This window comes from Cetorhinus maximus, chromosome 12, assembly GCF_964194155.1.
Source record: "Cetorhinus maximus chromosome 12, sCetMax3.hap1.1, whole genome shotgun sequence".
Taxonomy (NCBI): domain Eukaryota; kingdom Metazoa; phylum Chordata; class Chondrichthyes; order Lamniformes; family Cetorhinidae; genus Cetorhinus; species Cetorhinus maximus.
The window spans coordinates 125,647,701-125,671,384 of NC_135890.1; the positions used below are offsets into that span (position 1 = coordinate 125,647,701).

The 23,684-nt window shown below is 46.4% G+C and overlaps 2 protein-coding genes across 2 annotated transcripts in view; one reads left to right on the top strand and one right to left on the bottom strand.

Moving 5' to 3' along the window:
• ncor2 (nuclear receptor corepressor 2) overlaps window positions 1–23,684 on the bottom strand; it is a 278,572-nt gene that overhangs the window by 225,421 nt on the left and 29,467 nt on the right. Inside the window, exons 2-3 of the mRNA XM_078554604.1 lie at window positions 12,713–12,901; window positions 2,042–2,166 (exon numbers count right to left, since the gene is read on the bottom strand). Of these exons, the coding sequence (XP_078410730.1) occupies window positions 2,042–2,166; window positions 12,713–12,817 (230 nt within the window). The 5' untranslated portion in view covers window positions 12,818–12,901. The remainder of the gene's footprint in view (window positions 1–2,041; window positions 2,167–12,712; window positions 12,902–23,684) is intronic.
• On the top strand, window positions 17,676–23,379 carry LOC144688020 (uncharacterized). The gene is made up of 2 exons (XM_078554673.1): window positions 17,676–17,774; window positions 22,219–23,379. Exons 1-2 carry the CDS (start codon window positions 17,676–17,678, stop codon window positions 23,377–23,379), a joined length of 1,260 nt encoding a protein of 419 aa, XP_078410799.1.

Sequence of the window (23,684 nt, forward strand, 5' to 3'; positions counted from 1 at the left end):
GTAAATGTCTCAAAATATATGACATTTCTATACCACAGAAAGAGCAGCTTCACGGCAGAATTACCACACCACAAACAAAATACCACTTTCTCAGTGAGTTTAACAAAGCAGAATTGCAATTATCTAAAATCTTACCAGGGATGATGTGTCATTACTAACTACAAACAGGAAACACTTCAATAGCAGCTTTTAGAGTTGACTAAAAGGGAAGCAACAAGATGGACGTATTGAAAATATACCCAGGACTCAAATGACATTTCCTTTGCATGCTGTACATCAGCAAGCTTGGTTTTGAATAAGGAGATAAAAATTTTAGCGATCTAATTAAGATAGAGAAAGCCTGCTGTGAAAAATAAACCCATCATTGTCATTCTCCAAACATTTTCACTGACCTGCCCTCCATAGATTTTGGAATTTGCTGGAATATTCCTTGCAAATTCCCAATTACTTTCATTGAAGTTAATTTTTCAGGGTTTATAATTGGAAAATGTTCCTGATAAAATTACTTTGCAATTTCACTGAAGAGGAGTCAACAATTTTAATCATTAGATCGCTCCCAGTTGAAGATGAAAATTGTCATAATATTCCAGAGTGTTAAAATATATTTTTCCAATGACTGTAGTGGTCCCTTATAGTGCCTGGCCCACATTGCCACGCAAACAATTCATTCCATTCACAGACCATTGCTTGTAAAGTGTTCTGCAGCACCTGTGTACAGCCAGAGCCTATGTTAATACTGAGGGAGTGCTGCACCACTGAAGACGCAGTACTGAGGGAGTGCTGCACCACTAAAGACGCAGTACTGAGGGAGCGCTGCACTGTCGGAGGGTCAGTACTGAGGGAGCGCTGCACTGTCGGAGGGTCAGTACCGAGGGAGTGCCGCACTGTTGGAGGGTCAGTACCGAGGGGGTGCCGCACTGTCGGAGGGTCAGCACCGCGGCGTCGGAGGGTCAGCACCGAGGGAGCGCCGCGCCGTCGGAGGGTCAGTACTGAGGGAGTGCCGCGCCGTCGGAGGGTCAGTACTGAGGGAGTGCCGCACTGTCGGAGGGTCAGTGCTGAAGGAGTGCCGCGCTGTCGGAGGGTCAGTGCTGAGGGAGCGCCGCACTGTCGGAGGGTCAGTGCTGAAGGAGCGCCGCACTGTTGGAGGGTCAGTGCTGAAGGAGCGCCGCACTGTCAGAGGGTCAGTGCTGAAGGAGTGCCGCACTGTCGGAGGGTCAGTGCTGAAGGAGTGCCGCACTGTCAGAGGGTCAGTGCTGAAGGAGTGCCGCGCTGTCGGAGGGTCAGTACTGAGGGAGCGCCGCACTGTCGGAGGGTCGGTGCTGAGGGAGTGCCGCACTGTCGGAGGGTCAGTACTGAGGGAGTGTCGCACTGTCGGAGGGTCAGCACTGAGGGAGCACAGCACTAACTGTAGTATAAGGGTCTGGCACATATGGGATTGATGTGGGACTGAGTACAGTACCGCCCATACAGTGATATAAGAAGGCACATGACCTAGAACTAGTGTCAGTGTGATGTTGAGCAGAGATGTGTTAAGACCTAGACATGGAGATAGCTTCTTGCCTGTACCCTTTACTGTATATATGTGTATAGTTACAAGTAGTTAATAAAAAGACTTGTTCTTAACATTCAGAACCTGGGGACCATGGTTCGAATCCTGCCATGGCAGATGGTGAAATTTGAATTCAATAAAAAAAATCTGGAATTAACAGTCTGATGATATCATGAAACCGTTGTCAATTGTTGTAAAAACCCATATAGTTCCCTGTTGCTTTCTCCATGGCAACACCTCGGCCAATCAAATTCATCTTACCAACCAATCAGCAACCTTTATTCCTGTAGTATAAATTGTTGTGATCGTTTGAAATTTGGCATTCTTGCATTTGTCCTGAGTGAGAGATGAAAAGCTTCAGCAACATGTCTTTCTTTACAGTAATATAATGAGATTAATGAAAGCTCATGATATTGAGTAAATATGTCAGCTGGGCTGGTTTATGGAAATGAATTGAAAAGGAAAAGCACAGACTGTAAGTTAGAGCCCTACCGGTCAGTTGCTGACTGGAATTCGGACAGTAGAGAAGGTCTCCGGCGAAGCTGCTGGTTTCGCCCTCCAGCAGACAAAATGGGTCCATAGCCCCTGGAGCTGGGAAACTCAGAAATCGCTATATCCTGGAAAAGAATAAAATTATTTTAGAATTTGAAATTGTTTTCATTCCCCAAATATTTCTTTGCCAAGATTCTGTCAAATGATTGTACCGTAACTAGACATAACCAAGAATAATCGGCAGGGCCTGAGATTAATATCGCTCATACCTGGAGTTGATGGCAACAGTGATGCTAAACACAATTCCAGGATAAAACCTGGAACACGATTCAGAATTTCTGTTCAATTCATTCTCGGGATGTGGGCGCCGCTGGCTGGGCCAGCATTTATTGCCCATCCCTAGTCGTCCTTGAGAAGGTGGTGGTGAGCTGCCTTCTTGAACCGCTGCAGTCCATGTGGTGTAGGTACACCCACAGCGCTGTTAGGGAGGGAGTTCCAGGATTTTGACCCAGTGACAGTGAAGGAACGGCGATATATTTCCAAGTCAGGATGGTGGGCAGCTTGGAGGGGAACTTCCAGGTGGTGGTGTTCCCAAGTGTCTGCTGCCCTTGTCCTTCTAGTCGGTAGAGGTCTCAGGTTCGGAAGGTGCTGTCAGAGGAGCCTTGGTTAATTCTTGCAGTGCATCTTGTAGATGGTACACACTGCTGCTACTGTGCGTCGGTGGTGGAGGAAGTGAATGTTTGTGGATGTGGTGCCAATCAAGCGGGCTGCTTTGTCCTGGATGGTGTCAAGCTTCTTGAGTGTTGTTGGAGCTGCACTCATCCAGGCAAGTGGGGAGTATTCCATCACACTCCAGGACTCAGAAGGATGGTCTTCGATGGGAGGGTTCATGGGTTAGGGGGATGGTCTTTGATGGGGGAAGTTGGGATTCAAGAGCAGACCAGATATCATTCAATGTTACTGACTTTCCCACCTTGTGGAGAGGTACATGGCAGGAATTCAATCTTACCAGGTTAGAATCAAATAATGGTCTAACATTCTGCATGTTGATGTTAAAAGCTACCAGAACATTTGTGACCATGATACAACAAAGGAAGGATCTGAACAGAGTAGAGTGAGAGACACTGTTCCCATTTGTGGAAGGATTGAGAACCAGAGGGCAACGATTTAAGGTGATTGGATATAAAAAATAGAGGGGACATGATGAAAGACTATTTTACTGAGCGAGTGGTTAAGATCTGGAATGCACTGCCTGAGAGTGTGGTGGAGGCAGATTCAGTTGAGGATTTCAGAAGAGAATTTGATCATCACCTGAAGAGAAACCATTTTCAGGGCTATGGGGAACAGAGAGTGAGTGGGACTGGCTGAATTACTCTTGCAGAGAGCCAGCAGGGACATGACAGGCCGAATAGTCTTCTAAACAAAAACCATCCTATGATTCCGCAAGAGACCTGCTTAATATTTAATAGAACCAGTCAAATGGTGATAGGGGTTGATCAAATGCTTAATGGAAGCAACAAAATGGTTATAGGGGAACCAGCCAAATGGTTATAAGGAACGGCACCAATCTTTTGCTTACTTCACCAAGTTACTAAAACGACTGGGAATATGAGAGTCAATAATCTGTGTTGGGTTTTAACTTATCTCAAATTGTAAAGGGAGTTGGAAGTGAGGTTGAAGTCAGCCATGATTTTACTGAAGAGTGGAGCAGCTCGAGGGGCTGAATGGCCTAATCCTGCTCCAATTTCTTATGTTCTTAGGTTTGATGCATTCGATGCAGAACACGTCAAACATTAAAGATTTGATGCAGGTAGTCACACTTAAAAAGAATTTTAGGCCCTGGCACTGCAGTGGTTGCTTTTCACTCAGACAGTTCCTGACTCGTTTTTGTGAAACTGTTTCATAAGTAAAATCAAAACACTGCAAACCTTTCATATAAATAAACCACTTCCTCAACGTAGTCACATGCAAATAACAGCATTTCAGAAACGTGAGTGACTGGGCCTTTAGTATGTTATGCAAATGCTAACAAAATGCTCAAGAAACAAACAGACAAATCCAGAGTGTTCCTGTGACCAACTATTTAACACAGAGAGATGAATTTTCACAGAGTCAGCCCAGCTCCTGAGGCCTTCAGTAATGTAGGGCCTGGAAGAGGAAGTCCTACCCCCATTTCTGGCAAATCACATTTTTGCCAACATGGGGAAGTGGGCAGGGCATGAATCACACGGGCAGGAAACCTGAACTCAGCAGGGCCATTTGAAATTAGTGCTGAGTTCAAAAGATCCCATTTTTGCTGTTCTAAGTTTTTTAACCCATAGTGTGGGAACCATAATTTGTGGAAGCAGACATGCTCTTGAAAGGTGGGTAAGGTGTGTTTTAAGTGTCATGATCTGTAGTGATTTAAATCCACAGCCCTGTAAGAATGTAAAAAAGCACATATTTCAGTTTACATTTAGTGGAAAATGCAGACATCTGCTGCTGGAGTGCTTTAATTGACTTGGATTGATTTTGAATGAGTTTTTTTTTAGTATCAAGTGAGAGAGCTCTCTTAGATTGCTACTGTCATGACTCATTGGGGTTAGTGTGCTGCAATATCAAGCGCCACTGCTCTCCGAACCATGACAAATGTGAAAAGGTTTGATCAACCCACCTAACTGTATAATTTAGGTTAACAGAATACAAGCACCAGGTTTGTAAACTTAATAAGTAAACAACTGTTTATTGAACAAATTGTCTTTAACCAGTGGCAAAAGAAAGAAATATGAACTAATTTCTAACTCTATACCCTAAACTCTACCCCTTCTTAAATCCCTATACACACACATACAAGACACACAAAAATATGGATTTTACGGGTGGGGTAAAACAATTCAATAGCACCAATTCCGGAGTACAGGATTCAATGGGTTGATTTTGACTGATGTCTTCCAAATTCCTTTCAGTTCTTTGTTGATGGCATGAGGTGGTCTTCCAGCACCTTCAGTCTTTAGTTAATTGGTTGAGCACTTGCTTTTCAATGTCTCTAATGGTGATTTTCCCGTGTTCCTCTTGACAGGGGTTTTCAGAGAGAGAGAGCAGGTTGTAGAGATGAGGAGAAAAAGCCAGCTAGCTAATATTATAGAATTACTTGAATCTTACACACTCAGGAGCAAGAGGTTTTAGGTCTTTGTCTTTTCAGGCTAGGAGCTATTCTGCTGCACTGCTCTCACACAAAACCTGAAGCCAATTAAAAAGTTGTGGCCAGGCAGTTCCCCATTAGAATGGACTCCTCCTCGGCACTATCCTGTCTTTAATGGCACACTCTGTTCCAGGACTTGTATATACCCCGCATACTGTTCCAGTAGGCATGTCTTTCAAACTGCAGCCATTGTAATTTTAGTCCACAGTCCAACAGAAATAAAAGATATGTTCTTTACAGTTAGAAGTTCCAAGGATAATTCTATTATCCAGAAATTAATTTTCAGAAACTAATGATGGAGTTGCTACGTCCTTAATCAAACTTACCATCACAGCTCAAGTACAATCCTGTGTTAAAGCCTTCAATGTTCCTTTCTTTCCAAGTAAATGTACTTTAAGTAAAAATGGTTTGTACATTTTTAATTTAATGAAATGAATTATTCTCACAGTTAACACTGGAAAAATGAAAATTGTATTGACTGGCAGGAAAGTCAGCTCCTCAGCAGTCTGCATTAATAGCATAAACCCATAAATATATTTCCCACCAACTTCTGATTTAAAAAGGAATTTAATTCCTACTGGTCTGCCTGGATTATTTGCAAAATAATTCCAATGGTGGTGCTGTTTTTACACTGTGGGCAGTGAAGATTCTGTGTCTCAGTAAAGAGGCAGCTCTGGGCTAGAGTAACAACCACTCAGACTCTCTTGCCTGAACTCCCTATCTGCACATTTCCAAATGGGAATGCCAAATTGACAAAGATGTTATGGACACAAGACAAAAGAAGTGTTTACAGTAATGGTAAAGACTAAAGAAGGTCACATCAAGCAGATTGTACAATCCATTGAAAATCAATGCCATATGTTGAACTGTGCAATGTAAACCATTGCAGGACATTTTCCTACTGAACAAGCAAAGATTCTGATTCTTTGGTCGGGATTTTCCACCCTCGTTCGCGGCAGGTATCATGGTGGGCGGGAGTGGAAAATATCGCGGGAAACTTGAAAATTGGTTTTACGACATTGCAAAGGCAGTTTATGATTGTGCGCGGCAGCCTTCAATGGCAGGCCGCGATTCCCGCCAGAGCACGGCGGCAATGTCATTGTAAGGACACCACGGCAGAATCATCCCTCCGCACTGGGTCATCCCGGGCACGTCGACGTGCAATTAGAACAAGGCAAAATACTGCGGATGCTGGGAATCTGAAACAAAAACGTAAAGTGTTGGGAAAACTCAGCAGGTCTGACAGCATCTGTGGAAAGTCAGAGTTAATTTTTCGAGTCCGTATGACTCTTCGAACTCGAAACGTTAACTCTGTCTTTCTTTCCACAGATGCTGTCAGGCCTGCTGAGTTTTCCCAGCACTTTATGTTTTTGTGTGCAATTAGGACGATGTGTTTTACAGCGGGGGTATAAGCAATGTGCACCTGGCGATCTGCACTTCACTCAGAAGCTCGAGGTTTGTTCATCTACCTTGCTTCGCACAGCACTTGTGGTAATCAGCGTCAGGCTTCACAGGCAGCACCACATCGGTTTCACTGCAAGTCTCTACGTACCAGAGCAGCTTTTAATGGGCTGCAGGGTTAGGGCTCCACTGGGAAAGGGGGAGAACAGGCCTCAGGCAGAGGAAGGGGCTGCAGGGCTAGGGCTCCACTAGGGGTACGAGTGGGGTAGGTTGCACTCAGACACATGACTAGGGGAGGGTGCCGTGGGGAGGAGGGGGGCAGCATCCTCAGCACCAGGATGGGGAGAGAATGACATAAGGCACTTGGGGCCAGAATGGAAGGAGCGCTGTCTGAAAAAGTGCCTCAGTTTACATTGCTGAGCTTGCAAAGACTGTCCTTGTCCCAGTCCAGTCTCAGTCATGCCCAGCATGTTGTGCGCAGGGCATTGTCGTAACATCATGCACCTCAGTCCGTGGGGTTTCTGGAATCATGCTGGGCCACAGATGGCACACTTAGTCAGGGGAAGCATCTGCAGCCTACAGACAGGGGGAAGGCATTGTGGGGGTATCCAAGGGTGTGTTGGGGGATATACGTTTAACTGTGTAAGTGGCCTCAAGATGGGGGTGGTGTGCAGAGAGATGGTGGTATAGTGGTACTGTCACTGGACTAGTAATCCAGAAGCCCAGGCTAATGTTCTTTCGTATAGGTTATCAGGGGTAGGCAGGATACAGATTTGGGGTTACTATCAGATCAACCATGATCTTATTAAATAACAGAGCAGTCTGAAGGGGCCGAATGGCCTACTCCTGCTCCTTGTTCATATGCTCGTATGTCCACATGGGAAATAGGCACATGCACCTCAAGATGTTCAGGGACTAATGAACAGATATCCACCACAATCACAATGGCATCAGGGAATACAGGGGGAGGACCGAGAGGTCTTGGAGGGAGGGAAGCCTGAATATTAAGCTCCTCCGGGACGATGGGAGGGGTTTCCACACTCGCACAAGGAGGGCCCAGGCTGATCTGGCAATGAGAGCTCAGCACCACGACTTTCCAACTTGCAGCGATGGCACAAAATAAAAATGAGCAGCAGCTCTGCTGGCGAGGGCTCTGAGGGTGGTTTGGAGGGAAGGTACATGCACTGGGTGGGGGGGGTGCGATTAAATGGGCACCCAACTGAACTGTGCATTCCCAAATGAGGAGAGAGGCATAGCTGAAACTTTAGGAGCCTTTCAATGACAATGCAGGGAATCAGGAAAGTGAAGCAACGATGTGCACTCATGCAAGATTAATCCCGCAAAGTGGCACTAATCGATCTCCTTGTTCACAGAATGGAAACTCCCCAGAGCAATTGGGCAGCTGGACAGACAACTGGCCAATCACAGAGAGAAGTAGTGGCTATGACTGAATCTGTTTGAAAATTGAAATGGTGTGCAGCTTACTCCAAAGCTGCAAGAAACTACCACAGTCTTTGTCTGACAGATGTCAGGGTTCATCTTCCTTTGAGTGGCACAGCAGCTCATTCCACAAGCAAGTTGTACTGAAAGGAAAGTTTAAGTAAGATGGAACATGTCAAGGCAGGTTTAACCCTTTGGATTAAAGAAAGAATTCAACATAACAAAGAACAAAGTACAGCACAGGAACAGGCCCTTCGGCCCTCCAAGCCTGCGCCGATCATATTGCCCGTCAACTAAAACATTTTGCACTTCCGGGGTCCGTATCCCTCTATTCCCATCCTATTCATGTATTTGTCAAGCTGCCTCTTAAACACCACTATCGTACCTGCTTCCACCACCTCCTCTGGCAGTGAATTCCAGACACTCACTACCCTCTGCGTAAAAAACTTGCCCCGCACATCTCCTCTATAGTTTTCTCTGCTCACCTTAAATCTATGTCCCCTAGCAATTGACCCTTCCACCCTGGGAAAAAGCTTCTGACTATCTACTCTGTCCATGCCACTCATAATTTTGTAAACTTCTATCAAGTCGCCCCTCAATCTCCGTCGCTCTAGTGAGAACAATCAGAGTTTCTCCAACCTCTCCTCATAGCTAATAACCTCCAGACCAGGCAGCATCCTGGTAAACCTCATCTGCACCCTCTCAAAAGCCTCCACATCCTTCTGGTAATGTGGTGACCAGAATTGCATGCAATATTCCAAGTGTGGCCTAACCAAGGTTCTATACAGCTGCAGCATGACTTCCCAGCTTTTATACTCAATACCCCTGCCAATGAAGGCAAGCATGCCCTATGCCTTCCTGACTACCTTATCCACCTGCGTTGCCACTTTCAGTGACCTGTGGACCTGTACACCCAGATCCCTCTGCCCGTCAATGCACTTAAAGGTTCTGCCATTTACTGTATAATTCCTACCTGTATTAGACCTTCCAAAATGCATTACCTCGCATTTGTCCAGATTAAACTCCATCTGCCATTTCTCCGCCCAAGTCTCCAAACGATCTATATCCCGTTGTATCCTTTGACAATCCTCTTCACTATCTGCAACTCCTCCAACCTTAGTGTCGTCTGCAAACTTACTAATTAGCCCAGTTACATTTTCCTCCAAATCATTTACGTATACTACAAACAGCAAAGGTCCCAGCACTGATCCCTGCGGAACACCACTAGTCACAGCTCTCCATTCAGAAAAGCACCCTTCCACTGCTACCCTCTGTCTTCTATGACCAAGCCAATTCTGTATCCATCTTGCCAGCTCACCACTGATCCCGTGCGACTTTACCTTCTGTACCAGTCTGCCATGAGGGACCTTGTCAAAGGCCTTACTGAAATCCATGTAGATAACATCCACTGCCCTTCCATCGTTAATCATCTTTGTCACTTCCTCGAAAAACTTAATCAAGTTAGTCAGACACGACCTCCCCTTCACAAAACCATGCTGCCTCTCACTAATACGTCCATTTGCTTCCAAACGGTAGTAAATCCTGTCACGAAGAATCTTCCCCAATAATTTCCCTACCACTGACGTAAGGCTCACCGGCTTGTAATTTCCTGAATTATCCCTGCCACCCTTCTTAAACAATGGAACAACATTGGCCATTCTCCAGTCCTCTGGGACCTCACCTGTAGCCAGTGAGGATACAAAGATTTCTGTCAAGGCCCCAGCAATCTCCTCCCTTGCCTCCCCCAGTACTCTGGGGTAGTTCCCTTCTGGCCCTGGGAACTTATCCAGCTTAATATTCTTCAAGACACCTAACACCTCCTCTTTTTTGATCTCAACATGATCCAGGCTATCTACACATTCTTCCCTAGACAAATCGACCACTAAGTCCTTCTTTTTGGTGAATACTGATGAGAAGTACTCATTTAGTATCTCTCCCATTTCTTCTGGCTCCACACACAAATTCCCACCTCTGTCCCTGAGTGGGTCTACCCTTTCCCTGGCTACCCTCTTGCTTTTTATATATGTATAAAAGGCCTTGGGATTTTCCTTAATCCTGGTTGCCAGTGACTTTTCATGACCCCTTTTAGCCCCCCTGACTCCTTGCTTAAGTTTCTTCCTACTTTCTTTGTATTCTCCACGGGCTTCATTTGTTCCCAGCCTTCTAGCCCTTACGAATGCTTCCCCTTTCTTTTTGACTAATCTCACAATATCCTTCCTTATCCAAGGTTCCTGAAACTTGCCATACTTATCCTTCATCCTAGCAGGAACATGCGGGTCCTGAATTCTTATCAACTGATGTTTGAAAGCCCCCCACATGTCAGTTGTTGATTTGCCCTCAAACATCCGCCTCCAGTCTAGATTCCTCAGTTCCTGCCTAATATTGTTATAATTAGCCTTCCCCCAGTTAAGCACCTTAACCCGAGGACTCCTGTTATCCTTATCCACCAGTGCCTTGAAACTTACTGAATTATGGTCACTTTTCCCGAAATGCTCTCCTACTGAAACTTTGACCACCTGGCTGGGTTCATTCCCTAATACCAGGTCCAGTATTGCCCCTTCCCTAGTTGGACTATCTACATATTGTCTCAGGAAGCCCTCCTGGATGCACCTTACAAATTCTGCACCATCCAAACCCCTAGCACGAAGTGATGCCCAGTCAATATAGGGAAAGTTAAAATCACCCACCACAACAACCCTATTGCTTTTACATCTTTCCAAAATCTGCCTATATAACTGTTCCTCAATCTCCCGCCGGCAATTGAGAGGCCTATAGTAAACCCCCAACATTGTGACTGCACCCTTCCTATTCCGGAGCTCTACCCATATTGCCTCGCTGCATGAGCCCTCCGAGGTGCCCTCCTGTCGTACAGCTGTGATATTCACCTTAACCAGCAGTGCAACTCCCCCACCTCTTCTACATCCCTCTCTATCCTGCCTGAAACATCTAAATCCTGGAACATTTATCTGCCAATCCTGTCCATCCTTCAACCAAGTCTCTGTAATAGCAATAACATCATAGTCCCAAGTACTAATCCAAGCTCTAAGCTCATCTGCCTTGCCTGTTATACTTCTCGCATTGAAACAAATGCATTTCAGACTCCCAGTCCCACTGTGTTCAGTAATTTCTCCCTGCCTGCTCTTTCTCTTAGTCCTACTGGCCATATTCACTGGTTCCCAGTCATTTATTTCACCTGCTGACCTATTGCTCTGGTTCTCACCCCCCTGCCATACTAGTTTAAACCTTCCCGAGTGACATTAGCAAACCTCGCAGCCAGGATATTGGTGCCTCTCCAGTTTAGATGCAACCCGTCCTTCTTGTACAGGTCCCACCTGCCCCAGAAGAGATCCCAATGATCCAGATATCGGAAACCCTCCCTTCTATACCATCTGTTCAGCCACGTGTTTAGCTGCACTATCTTCCGATTTCTAGCCTCACTGGCACATGGCACAGGGAGTAATCCTGAGATTACTCTAGAGGTCCTGTTTTTTAACTTTCTGCGTAACTCCCTGAACTCCCACTGCAGGACCTCGTCACTCTTCCCGCCTATGTTGTTAGTACCAATGTGTACCACGACCTCTGGCTGTTCTCCCTCCCCCTTCAGAATGTCCCGTACCCGATCAGAGACATCCTGGACCCTGGCACCAGGGAGGCAACATACCATCCTGGTGTCTCTTTCACGACCACAGAAGCGCCTATCTGAACCCCTGACTATAGAGTCCCCTATGACAATTGCTCTTCTGTGCTTTGACCACCCCCTGCTGAACAACAGAGACAGCCGTGGTGCCACTGCTCTGCTACTGCTGTTGTTTTCCCCTGATAGGCCATCCCCCCCAACAGTATCCAAAACGGTATACCTGTTAGAGAGGGGGACAGCCACAGGGATTTCTGCACTGACTGCCTGCCCCTTCTAGCGGCCACCCATCTATCTGTCTGTACCTTGGGTGTGACCACGTCTGTAAAACTCCTGTCAATGACGCTTTCCGCCACCTGAATGCTCCTAAGTGCATCCAACTGCTGCTCCAACCTATCCATGCGGGTCTGTGAGGAGCTGCAATTGGGGACACTTCCTGCAGATGTAGGTGTCCGGGACACTTGAAGCGTCACAGATTTCCCACATCCCACAGGTGAAGCACTTCACCCCAGCAACTGCCATTTCTAGAACTATTTAATAAATTAACTTAAATCTAATAACTGCTTATTGACTCCTTATTAACTATATGTTCCCTAGGGCTAGATTTGTACTATAAATGCTAAATTCTAAGAACAGTAATCCCCTGATTCTGGTCTAGATACCTTCTACTTATTGTATCATTGGATAATTGTAGCTTAAAGTGATTTTTGTAAGAGAGTGTGATCTGAACCCATCACAGACAGGAAAGTACAAGATTACTGTAAAGGCTGATTTGATGCTGCTGCAGAACAACTTGGTCAGTTACTGAAGAGTGTGATCAAAGGGAGAAGAGCAGCTCACATACTGAGTGTACGTATAACTTCTTGTAACGTATTTGTGACTAACTGGTGCATATCACCCGAACACACAGGGTAGTTTCCAATTTCCATTGGAATTAATTTGAATAAAAACCAGAAGAAGTTGTTATCAAATTGTTACTAATAATGATGGTAATGTAACAATGGCATTTCCTTACCGTCTGTGACCTGGTTAAATGAAGTTCAAATGGCGGAGTGTGAGCGGGGAATCTTTGCTCTGGTCGCAGCCTGTTGTGCGTTACAGGCTGATTCGATCCTGACATGATCGAAATCAATCACCTCTAACTAGTGAAAGAAGAAATTCCTGGAGTTATCTGCATTCGGACTCTGCCAACCACATCCAAGTTCTGTAAAAAAAAATGAAAGAAAAACTAAATCTCACTTTAATCAAATCGTGGCTTATATTTACTAGAAAAATACATGATCATAAACAGATGGCTTGGACAAAACTATCCGAAAATATTTTTATTCAGAGTTAATACTTGACTCAGTTACAAACTTGGATAAAAAACACAAATATTTCCTTGTTTTTATTCCATGGATTGCTATTTAAACAAGATCAAAACCATGTGCCAAAAATGGTTTAAATTTCCTGTGGCTTATTTGAATGTATAGAAAGCAGCAGGAAGAATTCCATTATCTCCGTAAAACTGAGAGCCAACGCCAGTGGCCCATACATTTGCTCTGAATACTTTCAGCACGAGTCATCAACTTGGCAAATAAACATTTCCAATTTCTAAAGAATGAATGACACATCCAACTGGCTATAAAAATTTAACCATTTAAATCATTTATAAAGCCTTTGTTAAGACTGCTGGACTTTATAAAACAGCTACGTTGTAAACTGTCTCCTTTGATTCATGGTAAAATGGAATAGTGGAGAGGGGTATGTGACCTCCTACTAGTTCCACCTGGTAGTAAGCCCATGTAACCTGGTTGTCATGGGGACAGGGGCCCAGGTCAAGCGCTCTCGAAAGCAAGGTGCCAATTTTTAACATCTAGAGAACAGGAAAAGGCAGCCGGCCTTACTTACCAGAAGAGACAGTGGGCGGAATCGTCCCAGATTCGCAGGGTGGGAAAAAGAACATTTTACCCACCAGCCGCAATGGCGGCTTTTCACACCATATCGTCCCTCATTAATCATGCCCTCCTGGGAAACACGCCGATTTGATGGCGGGCGGGCTCTCATTTGCCTGCCATACCATCAGCTCGCTGCTTCCGCACACCAATGCCACATTTAAAGTGCAGCCACACGCACGCCTCTCAGTGCTTCCAGCACAGGACTGCTACACAGAAGACAAGACCCCGAAAGGCAAAAAGACTGCAGCCCCCTCAATTCAGTGACATGTCCCTGGAATGTCTTTTGGGGACTGTGGGGGTCCACTGTGATGTCTTCTACCCCCCGCTCTGACCACAGGAAGTCCAGCAATCTCACTACTCTGGCTTGGGAGGCGATGACAGTGGTGATCAGTGCCAATGCTGCACAAGAGGTTGGCCATCCAATGCAGAAAGAGAATGATCACATCCATGTAGCCAGGGTAAGGCAACCATCTTATCACTCTAAACTCACACACTCAAGCCCATCACACATTCACTGGCATCTCACTCACTGCCAGCTCTAGGGACATCACCACTCACTGTCTCACACACACCCTCACATCTCCATCTGGCCTCATCTCCTCTGGAGACTGCCTCCTCAGCCCTCACCATCTTGAAGCCACTTTCACAGATCAACATGTGTCCCCACCCACACCCTGGGATACCCGCCTTCCCCAGTACAGCCCTCGTCTTGCAGCCTCTTCCCTTGCCTGAGGCCACTTCTCCCCCTCCCCCAAGCAAGCCCTAACCTTGCAGCTGTTGAAAAGCCACCCTCGCCTTATGGCTGGTCTGGTAAGTAGAGACCTGCCTGTAAACCCCCCTAAAAGTGCTGTGGTGCTGCCTGTGAGGCCTGGCGCTGATGACCACAAGTGCTGCCCAAAGTAAGGTTGGCAAACAAGCCTCAAAATCCCGAGTGAAGTGCAGCTCGCCAGGTGCATGTCACTTAAGTTCAGTTGTGAAACACATCGGCGTGCCCAGTTGATCGAGTGTGGGGGGATGATTTCAGCGACCTGGGCTTATAATGATATGCATTACAATGAAATCCCGATGTCCGAGTGCAGGAAATGCGGCCCACCATTGATGGGCAGAACGGACGATTATAAACTGGTTTCATGACATCGTGAAACCAATTTTTGGCCTTCCCGCCATATTGTCCGCTCACGCCCCCAAAAATGCTTGATGCCAACGGGCACAGAAAATTCCACCCAGAGTGTGTCCCGGAGAGAGAGAGCCAGGAAAACAGCAGCTGCTTGAAAAGCAGAGGAAAAGGATGCTTTCTGTTAGCCACCAGGCAGAATGCTGATGGGAGTTTGTTCTCGGGTTGAAGAGATGGGACCTATAGAGATTTAAGGACACTGAAAGATTGCCCTGGTGTGGCCTTGAGAAGGAGTCGCTGGGAGTGACCCTTGCTCCTGGAATTTGGTTCGAGAATTCTCAGAAGACTGAGGGAAACAACTTTTGATGAACACATGACTTTGCGATTCAGTGAAATGGAGAGAAGCAAACCCATTGGAAACTGGGGGTAACTTTGAACAGGTTCCTGTAAAGACTACAATCCTGCAGAAAGCGTGGTTTAATGCATAAAACACAGCATTGGGTTTTTGGTAATGTTAGGTAGTCAAATGGGGATATCGCTACTGTAGTTTAGTGCGTTAGTTCCTACTAAGTAATGTTTAGTTAATGTTGATTTGAGCTTGTTACAGTAAAAGTCTTAAAATGTGAACACTTGTTGTGGGGTTATTTGAGCCGGTTACTGGGAATTCAAATCCGTTTTTAAAAGTTATCAGTCTGTATGGGGGTCATAACAAGTTAGGCGCTCTGGTGGGATATGAATCCAGAGGCTGTAATGAGTACACTGGAATTTGCCAGAGTTTAAATGAACAAGATTTCACAGTTACTTCTGCTGTATTCACTAAAAAGTTAACATGCCGAGTTTCACTGCTTAAGTATTTTCAGAGAGGGCCTGTGTGTGTGTCCTGCAATAGTTAACAAAGGTTCATTTGAAGACTGTGGCAGAGAAAATAGGAGTAGATTTAAAAGAAGGATGGAAAAAGGCAGAGATTCTTAAAGTATTGGCTCAACACCTAAACCTTGAAGAGGAAAAGGTGATCCAGATAGCATTCAAATCGAGTTAGGCAGAATTAGGTAACAAAATAAACAACTCAAATTGAAAAGAGAGAGAAATGTGAAAATTTGAATTAGAATTTCAAGGAGTTAGAGAAGTGAGGAAATTTGTACTGGACAATGAAAAGCTTCGATTACACAAACAGGAGGTGGTAGGAAAACTTGACATTGACTCAGATTGAGCTCCTGGTTTTGATTTGGTAAGGAACATTTGCTTAGTGCCTAAATTCAGTGAGGAAGGAAATGAAACGCATTTTGTGTCATTTGAGAAAATAGCAACAAAGTTGCAATGGCCACAAGAAAGTTGGACAATTTTATCACAGAATATGTTCCTAGGGGAAACTTTTAAAGTGTATCACCCTTTTCACATAAAAAATCCAATGACTATGATACAGTGAAAACTGCTGGTCTAAATGTCCGCGAGTTATTTCTGGAAGATTAAAGGCAAAGGTAAACAAATCTAAGGAAGAAACAGAATCAGACTTTTGAGGAATTTGCCAAAGAAAAGGAAATAATGTTTGATAGATGGTATAAAATCTATGAAAATTAAACAAGAACTTGAAAACCCTTAAAGAAGCAATGCTAATGGAAAATATTAAAAATAGTGTCCCTTTAGGAATAAGATCACACCTAGAAGATCATAAAGCTTCTAAGGTAAGGGCAGCTGCTGTAATGGCTGATATTACAAATTGTCTCACAAGCATGTGAGTAGCAGTAAGATTTTGTTTGCAAATTCGCGCAGAAACTGGAGAGATAAGAGATTTGATAATGAACAGAATACTGGTTACAGTGAAGAAGATAAGAGAAATGAAGAGACCGATGATCACGGTCATAAAAAAGTATGGAAGATAAATATGATTCAAGGGCTTGAACATGTAATTTTTGTCATAAAAGAGGGCATGTGAAGGTAGAGTGTTGGAAACTAAATAGCAAACCTGTAGCACTTGTGGGAGTGCATAGTGTGTCTTCAGGAAATGCTGTAGGGGGACCTTCTGACACACTGGTAGCTTCGAATATAATTACTGTTGAAATTGATCAATGCATAAAAAACTATAAAAGCTTTGCGTTCAAGGGTGAATGTCCCCATTTTTGTCCAGTAAAGCTTTCAAGCAAATTAATATTCTTCAAGAGGGTCAGTTCATTATTTGATGATGGCAAGTGAAGGAGATATTCTTCCAGAAATTTCACAATATAAAAATGTGTTGATACAGGGCATTAATGGGCGTTGTTTAACTGCTCTGTGGTATAAAGTTAATTTAAAATGTGGTTTAATTTCTGGTATTGTAGTTGTGGGATTGTGTCTAAGTTACATATTAAAGATTTCCTATTAGGAAATGACCCAGCTAGAGGTAAGGCATTACTGGAAAGGTAGAACATAACACCTGCAAAACATGAACATATAAATTATAGGAATATTATCAAAGTGCCGAAATGGCTGTTGCTTGGATTTAGCAGCTCACAGTACTACAGAGTAGAGTTAAATTAAAACTCACTCCAAATACCCAACCGTATGAAGAGCCAAGCATTCCCTGGCCCGCTCGCAAGAGCACCCTGAGGAATATACCATATTGGGTACCGTATATAAGGCAGAGGAGGTCATCACCGACTGCTATAAACAGTTGGAGAGATGGGTGGAACACTACCTTGAGTTGTATTCTTGAGAGAGTACTGGCACTGGGGAACTCTAGACACCACAGTAAGCCTGCCTGTCAGGGTAGAGCTGGATATCGAACTCACAGTGGAGGAGCTTAGCAAAGCTATTGACTCCCTTCCCCACGGACAAAGCTCCAGGTGCTGATACTACACCGCCTGAACTCATTGAGCATAGGAAACTGGCACTCCTGCAGCAACTGCACAAACTTCTGTCTCTGCTGGAGGGAAGGGGCAGTGCCCCGGGATATGCAAGATGTGAAGATTGTGACCCAGTGCAAGAACAAGGGCACCTGCAGCGATTGCAACAGCCAGCGAGGCATCTCCCTGCTGAGCATCACAGGAAACGTTTTCGCCCACTGCCTTGGTCAGAGTGCAGATCCTGGCTGAACGTATCTACCCAGAATCCCAGTGTGGTTTCAGAACTGAAAGGCCTACAATTGACATGATCTTCTCAGTCTGGTAGAGAAATGCCAGGAACAAAGGAGACCACTGTAAACTGCCCTCAACAATCTCACTAAGACTTCAACCATGTGAGCAGAGCTGGTCTATTTCAGCTGCTGGAGAAAACTGGCTGCTCACCGAAGCTGCTCAATGTGATCTCCTCTTTCCAAGACAACATGCTGGGCAGCTATGACAGGGCAACATCGGAACCCTCGTTGATCCACAGTGAGTCAAACAAGGTTGTGTTCTGGCACCAACACTCTTTGGCCTATTCTTCTCTTTGCTGCTGTCATATTCCTTCAGGTCACCTACAGAGGGAGTCGACTTACATACCAGAACTGACTGAAAGCTGTTCAGCCTCACTCACCTGACATTCAAGACAAAGGTGCCCCAAATCCACATCAGAGAGTTGCTGTACGCTGACAATACCGCACGAGCATTCCAAACAAAGACTGTCTCATGCCTGTGAAGAGTTTAGTCTGACCATCAGCATCAGGAAGACAAATGTCATGGCCCAGCATGTTGTCACAGCCCCACCTATCAGCATTGACAATGTGACGCTGGAGATTGTTGATAGTTTCACATATCTAGGCTCCGCAATCACCAGCAATCTGTCACTTGATGCTAAATCAACACACACATCGCAAACAAAATAAAAACAGAATTACCTGGAAAAACTCAGCAAGTCTGGCAGCATCGGCGGAGAAGAAATCAGTCAACGTTTCGAGCCCTCATGGCCCTTCGGCAGAACTGAAGCATAGTTTCAACAAGAGAGAAATATAAATTGGTTTAAGGTGGGTGGGGGGGAAGAGACACATTGAGGGTGTGGTGTGAGCAGATAATCAAAAGATGTCAGAGACAAAAGGGTCAAAGAGGTGTTGAAGGTGGTGGTCTTTGTCTGAGAAAAGTGCTAATTAAGAATGGAAGACAGGATATTCAAAGTACAGCTCTAGTGGGGGTGGGGTGGAAAGACTAAAGGTTTTGGTTTTAGATTTAAAAATAATGGAAATAGGTGGGGAAAGAAGAATCTATATAAATTATTGAAAAAAAAGGCGGGTGGGGGGGGAAAAGAAACGGGGTGGGGATGGGGGGAGGGGGAGTTTAAGATCTAAAGTTGTTGAATTCAATATTCAGCCCAGAAGGCTGTAAAGTGCCTAGTCGGAAGATGAGGTGCTGTTCCTCCAGTTTGCGTTGGGCTTCACTGGAACAATGCAGCAAGCCAAGGACAGACATGTGGGCAAGAGAACAGGGTGGAGTGTTAAAATGGCAAGCGACAGGGAGGTTTGGGTCTTTCTTGCGGACAGACCGCAGGTGTTCCGCAAAACGGTCGCCCAGTTTGCGTTTGGTCTCTCCAATGTAGAGGAGACCGCATTGGGAGCAACGAATGCAGTAGACTAAGTTAGGGGAAATGCAAGTGAAATGCTGCTTCACTTGAAAGGAGTGTTTGGGCCCTTGGACGGTGAGGAGAGAGGAAGTGAAGGGGCAGGTGTTGCATCTTCTGCGTGGGCATGGGGAGGTGCCATAAGTGGGGGTTGAGGAGTAGGGGGTGATGGAGGAGTGGACCAGGGTGTCCTCAACCCCCACTTATGGCACCTCCCCATGCCCACGCAGAAGATGCAACACCTGCCCCTTCACTTCCTCTCTCCTCACCGTCCAAGGGCCCAAACACTCCTTTCAAGTGAAGCAGCATTTCACTTGCATTTCCCCTAACTTAGTCTACTGCATTCGTTGCTCCCAATGCGGTCTCCTCTACATTGGAGAGACCAAACGCAAACTGGGCGACCGTTTTGCGGAACACCTGCGGTCTGTCCGCAAGAAAGACCCAAACCTCCCTGTCGCTTGCCATTTTAACACTCCACCCTGTTCTCTTGCCCACATGTCTGTCCTTGGCTTGCTGCATTGTTCCAGTGAAGCCCAACGCAAACTGGAGGAACAGCACCTCATCTTCCAACTAGGCACTTTACAGCCTTCTGGGCTGAATATTGAATTCAACAACTTTAGATCTTAAACTCCCCCTCCCCCCATCCCCACCCCGTTTCTTTTCCCCCCCCACCCGCCTTTTTTTTTCAATAATTTATATAGATTCTTCTTTCCCCACCTATTTCCATTATTTTTAAATCTAAAACCAAAACCTTTAGTCTTTCCACCCCACCCCCACTAGAGCTGTACTTTGAATATCCTGTCTTCCATTCTTAATTAGCACTTTTCTCAGACAAAGACCACCACCTTCAACACCTCTTTGACCCTTTTGTCTCTGACATCTTTTGATTATCTGCTCACACCACACCCTCAATGTGTCTCTTCCCCCCCGCCCCCCACCCACCTTAAACCAATTTATATTTCTCCCTTGTTGAAACTATGCTGCAGTTCTGCCAAAGGGCCATGAGGGCTCGAAACGTTAACTGATTTCTTCTCCGCCGATGCTGCCAGACTTGCTGAGTTTTTCCAGGTAATTCTGTTTTTATTTTGTTTTGGATTTCCAGCATCCGCAGTAGCTTTTAGCTTTTTGTTTTTACACACATCGCAAAAGCTGGAGCTGTTGTGTCTAAGCTGAGTAAGAGAGTTTGGAACAACAGTAACCTGACTGAGAAACCAAACTGCGAGTTTACCAAGCCTGTGTCCTCAGCACACTCCTCTACAACGGTGAGACCTGGACAACACATACTAGGCAAGAGAAAAGGCTGGAGTGTCTGATTCCAACTGTAATCCAATTGATGTTCCATTGAGCTTGTAAGAGGAAGTGAAGGCAGGGGGTAGCTGACCATTATCATCATGAAGCAGACAGCTGACATTCACTGACTAACCAAATATCAGTAGATGCTGCAGTGTTTCATGCTGCATCTATGGTTCAGCATATTTCTGTAATTTAACTGTCACCAGTTCTACCTGAGATCCTGTCTGGGGTTAAATAAATTTCTCCTTCATTTGGCAGCCTGTGCACACATCCCCTAAATTCATCAGAACATTGAAATAACCAACATTGTTCCTTGGCATCCTTGAGATGCTTTTAAGAATAAAAATGATGGGTCTTTGGGAGACTTTTTAAAGCAGAAGGAAAAGTAGCAAAATGAAGAGGTTTGGAGAGAGAGTTTTAAAGAGCACAGGTTGTGAAAGGTGTTATGTAAATATTAAATGAGTGAGTTAAAATCTCACCCAATGTTTCTGCTTCCTAGTCACTTTAACACTCGAAATGCAGCACCGATCATAGAGTCATCCAATAATACAGCACAGGAGGCCATTCAGCCTACCGTGCCTGTGCCAGCCCCTTCAAATGACAGAGTTTACTTTCTTCACCTTTCATCAATGGAAAGCAAGATCAGGTCAATTGAATCACAGAGTGGTTACAGCACAGAAGGCGGCTATTCAGCCCATCACAACTGTACCGGCTCTCCATAGGAGCAATTCACCAAGAGCCTTCTCCCTTAGTCCTGCACATTCTTCCTTTTCAGGTAATAATCAAATTTCCTCTTCAAAGCTTCGATTGAATCTGTCTCCCCCACACTCTCAGACAGTGCATTCCAGACCCTAACCACTCGCTATGTGAAAGTTTTTCCCCATGTAGCCATTGCTTCTTTTACCAATTCCTTAAATCTGTGTCCTCTGGTTCTCAACCCCTCCACCAATGAGAACAGTTTCTCCTTATCTACTCTGTCCAGGCCCCTCTTGATTTTGAATACCTCTGTCAAATCTCCTCTCAACCTTCTCTTCTCCAAGGAAAACAGTCCCAACTTCTCCAATCTATCTTCATAACTGAAGTTCCTTATCCCTGGAGCCATTCTCGTGAATCTTTTCTGCACTCTCTCCAACACCTTCACATCCTTCCTAAAGTGTGGCACCCAAGCTGGGTGCAATAATCTAGCTGAGGCTGAACCAGTATACTAAACAAATTAAATATAACTTCCTTGCTTTTATACTCTATGCCCCATATAACCCAGGGTGCTGTAGGCTTTATTAACCACACCCTCAACCTGTCCTGCCACATTCAATGATTTGTGCACATATACACCCTGGTCCCTCTGCTCCTGCACCCCCTTTAAAATTGTACACTGTCTCTTTGCGTTCTTCCTACCAAAATGAATCACTTCACACTTCTCTGCATTAAATTTCATCTGCCACCAATCTGCCCATTCCACCAACCTGTCTATGTCCTTTTGAAGTTCTACATTATCCTCTTCACAGTTCACAATGCTTCCAAGTTTCGTGTCATTTGCAAATTTTGAAATTGTCCCCTGTACACCAAGGTCTAGGTCATTAATATATATCAGGAAGATCAAGGGTCCCAACAGGCTGAAGTTATTCTGATAAATAGATTGTGCCAATCTTCTCTATTTCTGCCATTGACATAAAGTTCCAGAGCTTCAAAAAGTGTAGGCCCAGGGCTCAGCAGCCTGAGCGGAGGCCCAGGGCTCAGCAGCCTGAGCGGAGGCCCAGGGCTCAGCAGCCTGAGCGGAGGCCCAGGGCTCAGCAGCCTGAGCGGAGGCCCAGGGCTCAGCAGCCTGAGCGGAGGCCCAGGGCTCAGCAGCCTGAGCGGAGGCCCAGGGCTCAGCAGCCTGAGCGGAGGCCCAGGGCTCAGCAGCCTGAGCGGAGGCCCAGGGCTCAGCAGCCTGAGCGGAGGCCCAGGGCTCAGCAGCCTGAGCGGAGGCCCAGGGCTCAGCAGCCTGAGCGGAGGCCCAGGGCTCAGCAGCCTGAGCGGAGGCCCAGGGCTCAGCAGCCTGAGCGGAGGCCCAGGGCTCAGCAGCCTGAGCGGAGGCCCAGGGCTCAGCAGCCTGAGCGGAGGCCCAGGGCTCAGCAGCCTGAGCGGAGGCCCAGGGCTCAGCAGCCTGAGCGGAGGCCCAGGGCTCAGCAGCCTGAGCGGAGGCCCAGGGCTCAGCAGCCTGAGCGGAGGCCCAGGGCTCAGCAGCCTGAGCGGAGGCCCAGGGCTCAGCAGCCTGAGCGGAGGCCCAGGGCTCAGCAGCCTGAGCGGAGGCCCAGGGCTCAGCAGCCTGAGCGGAGGCCCAGGGCTCAGCAGCCTGAGCGGAGGCCCAGGGCTCAGCAGCCTGAGCGGAGGCCCAGGGCTCAGCAGCCTGAGCGGAGGCCCAGGGCTCAGCAGCCTGAGCGGAGGCCCAGGGCTCAGCAGCCTGAGCGGAGGCCCAGGGCTCAGCAGCCTGAGCGGAGGCCCAGGGCTCAGCAGCCTGAGCGGAGGCCCAGGGCTCAGCAGCCTGAGCGGAGGCCCAGGGCTCAGCAGCCTGAGCGGAGGCCCAGGGCTCAGCAGCCTGAGCGGAGGCCCAGGGCTCAGCAGCCTGAGCGGAGGCCCAGGGCTCAGCAGCCTGAGCGGAGGCCCAGGGCTCAGCAGCCTGAGCGGAGGCCCAGGGCTCAGCAGCCTGAGCGGAGGCCCAGGGCTCAGCAGCCTGAGCGGAGGCCCAGGGTTCAGCAGCCTGAGCGGAGGCCCAGGGTTCAGCAGCCTGAGCGGAGGCCCAGGGTTCAGCAGCCTGAGCGGAGGCCCAGGACTGGACTGGTGTCTCTGCACTGAGTGAGCTAAAGTTCTACTTTCTAGCAGTTATCTTGATTCAATCTTTTGAGAAGTGTGCCACTTTCACCAAGACAAGAGCAGAATCCTGTGTGGAGACCGCAGCTGAGAAATTACTGCTGAACTAACTGATATTAATGAATAAGCAATTGTGTTTCTGGTGGCAATTCACAAATTGGTCCCAGCGTTGAGTGAATTACTTGAGCACCTGCCGACTGATACCTCCACTGGGAATTCCAGCTGGTGCTGGGTTTTATTTACTTTACAAGGTACCATCTGTGGAGCCACAATCAGGAACCAGGACTACC

Coding starts and splice junctions, on each gene's coding strand:
- LOC144688020 (XM_078554673.1), top strand. CDS start 17,676: ATGCAAGATGTGAAGATTGTGACCCAGTGCAAGAACAAGGGCACCTGC. Junction 17,775..22,218: donor TGCTGAGCATCACAGGAAAC/GTTTTCGCCCAC, acceptor ATTGACATAAAG/TTCCAGAGCTTCAAAAAGTG.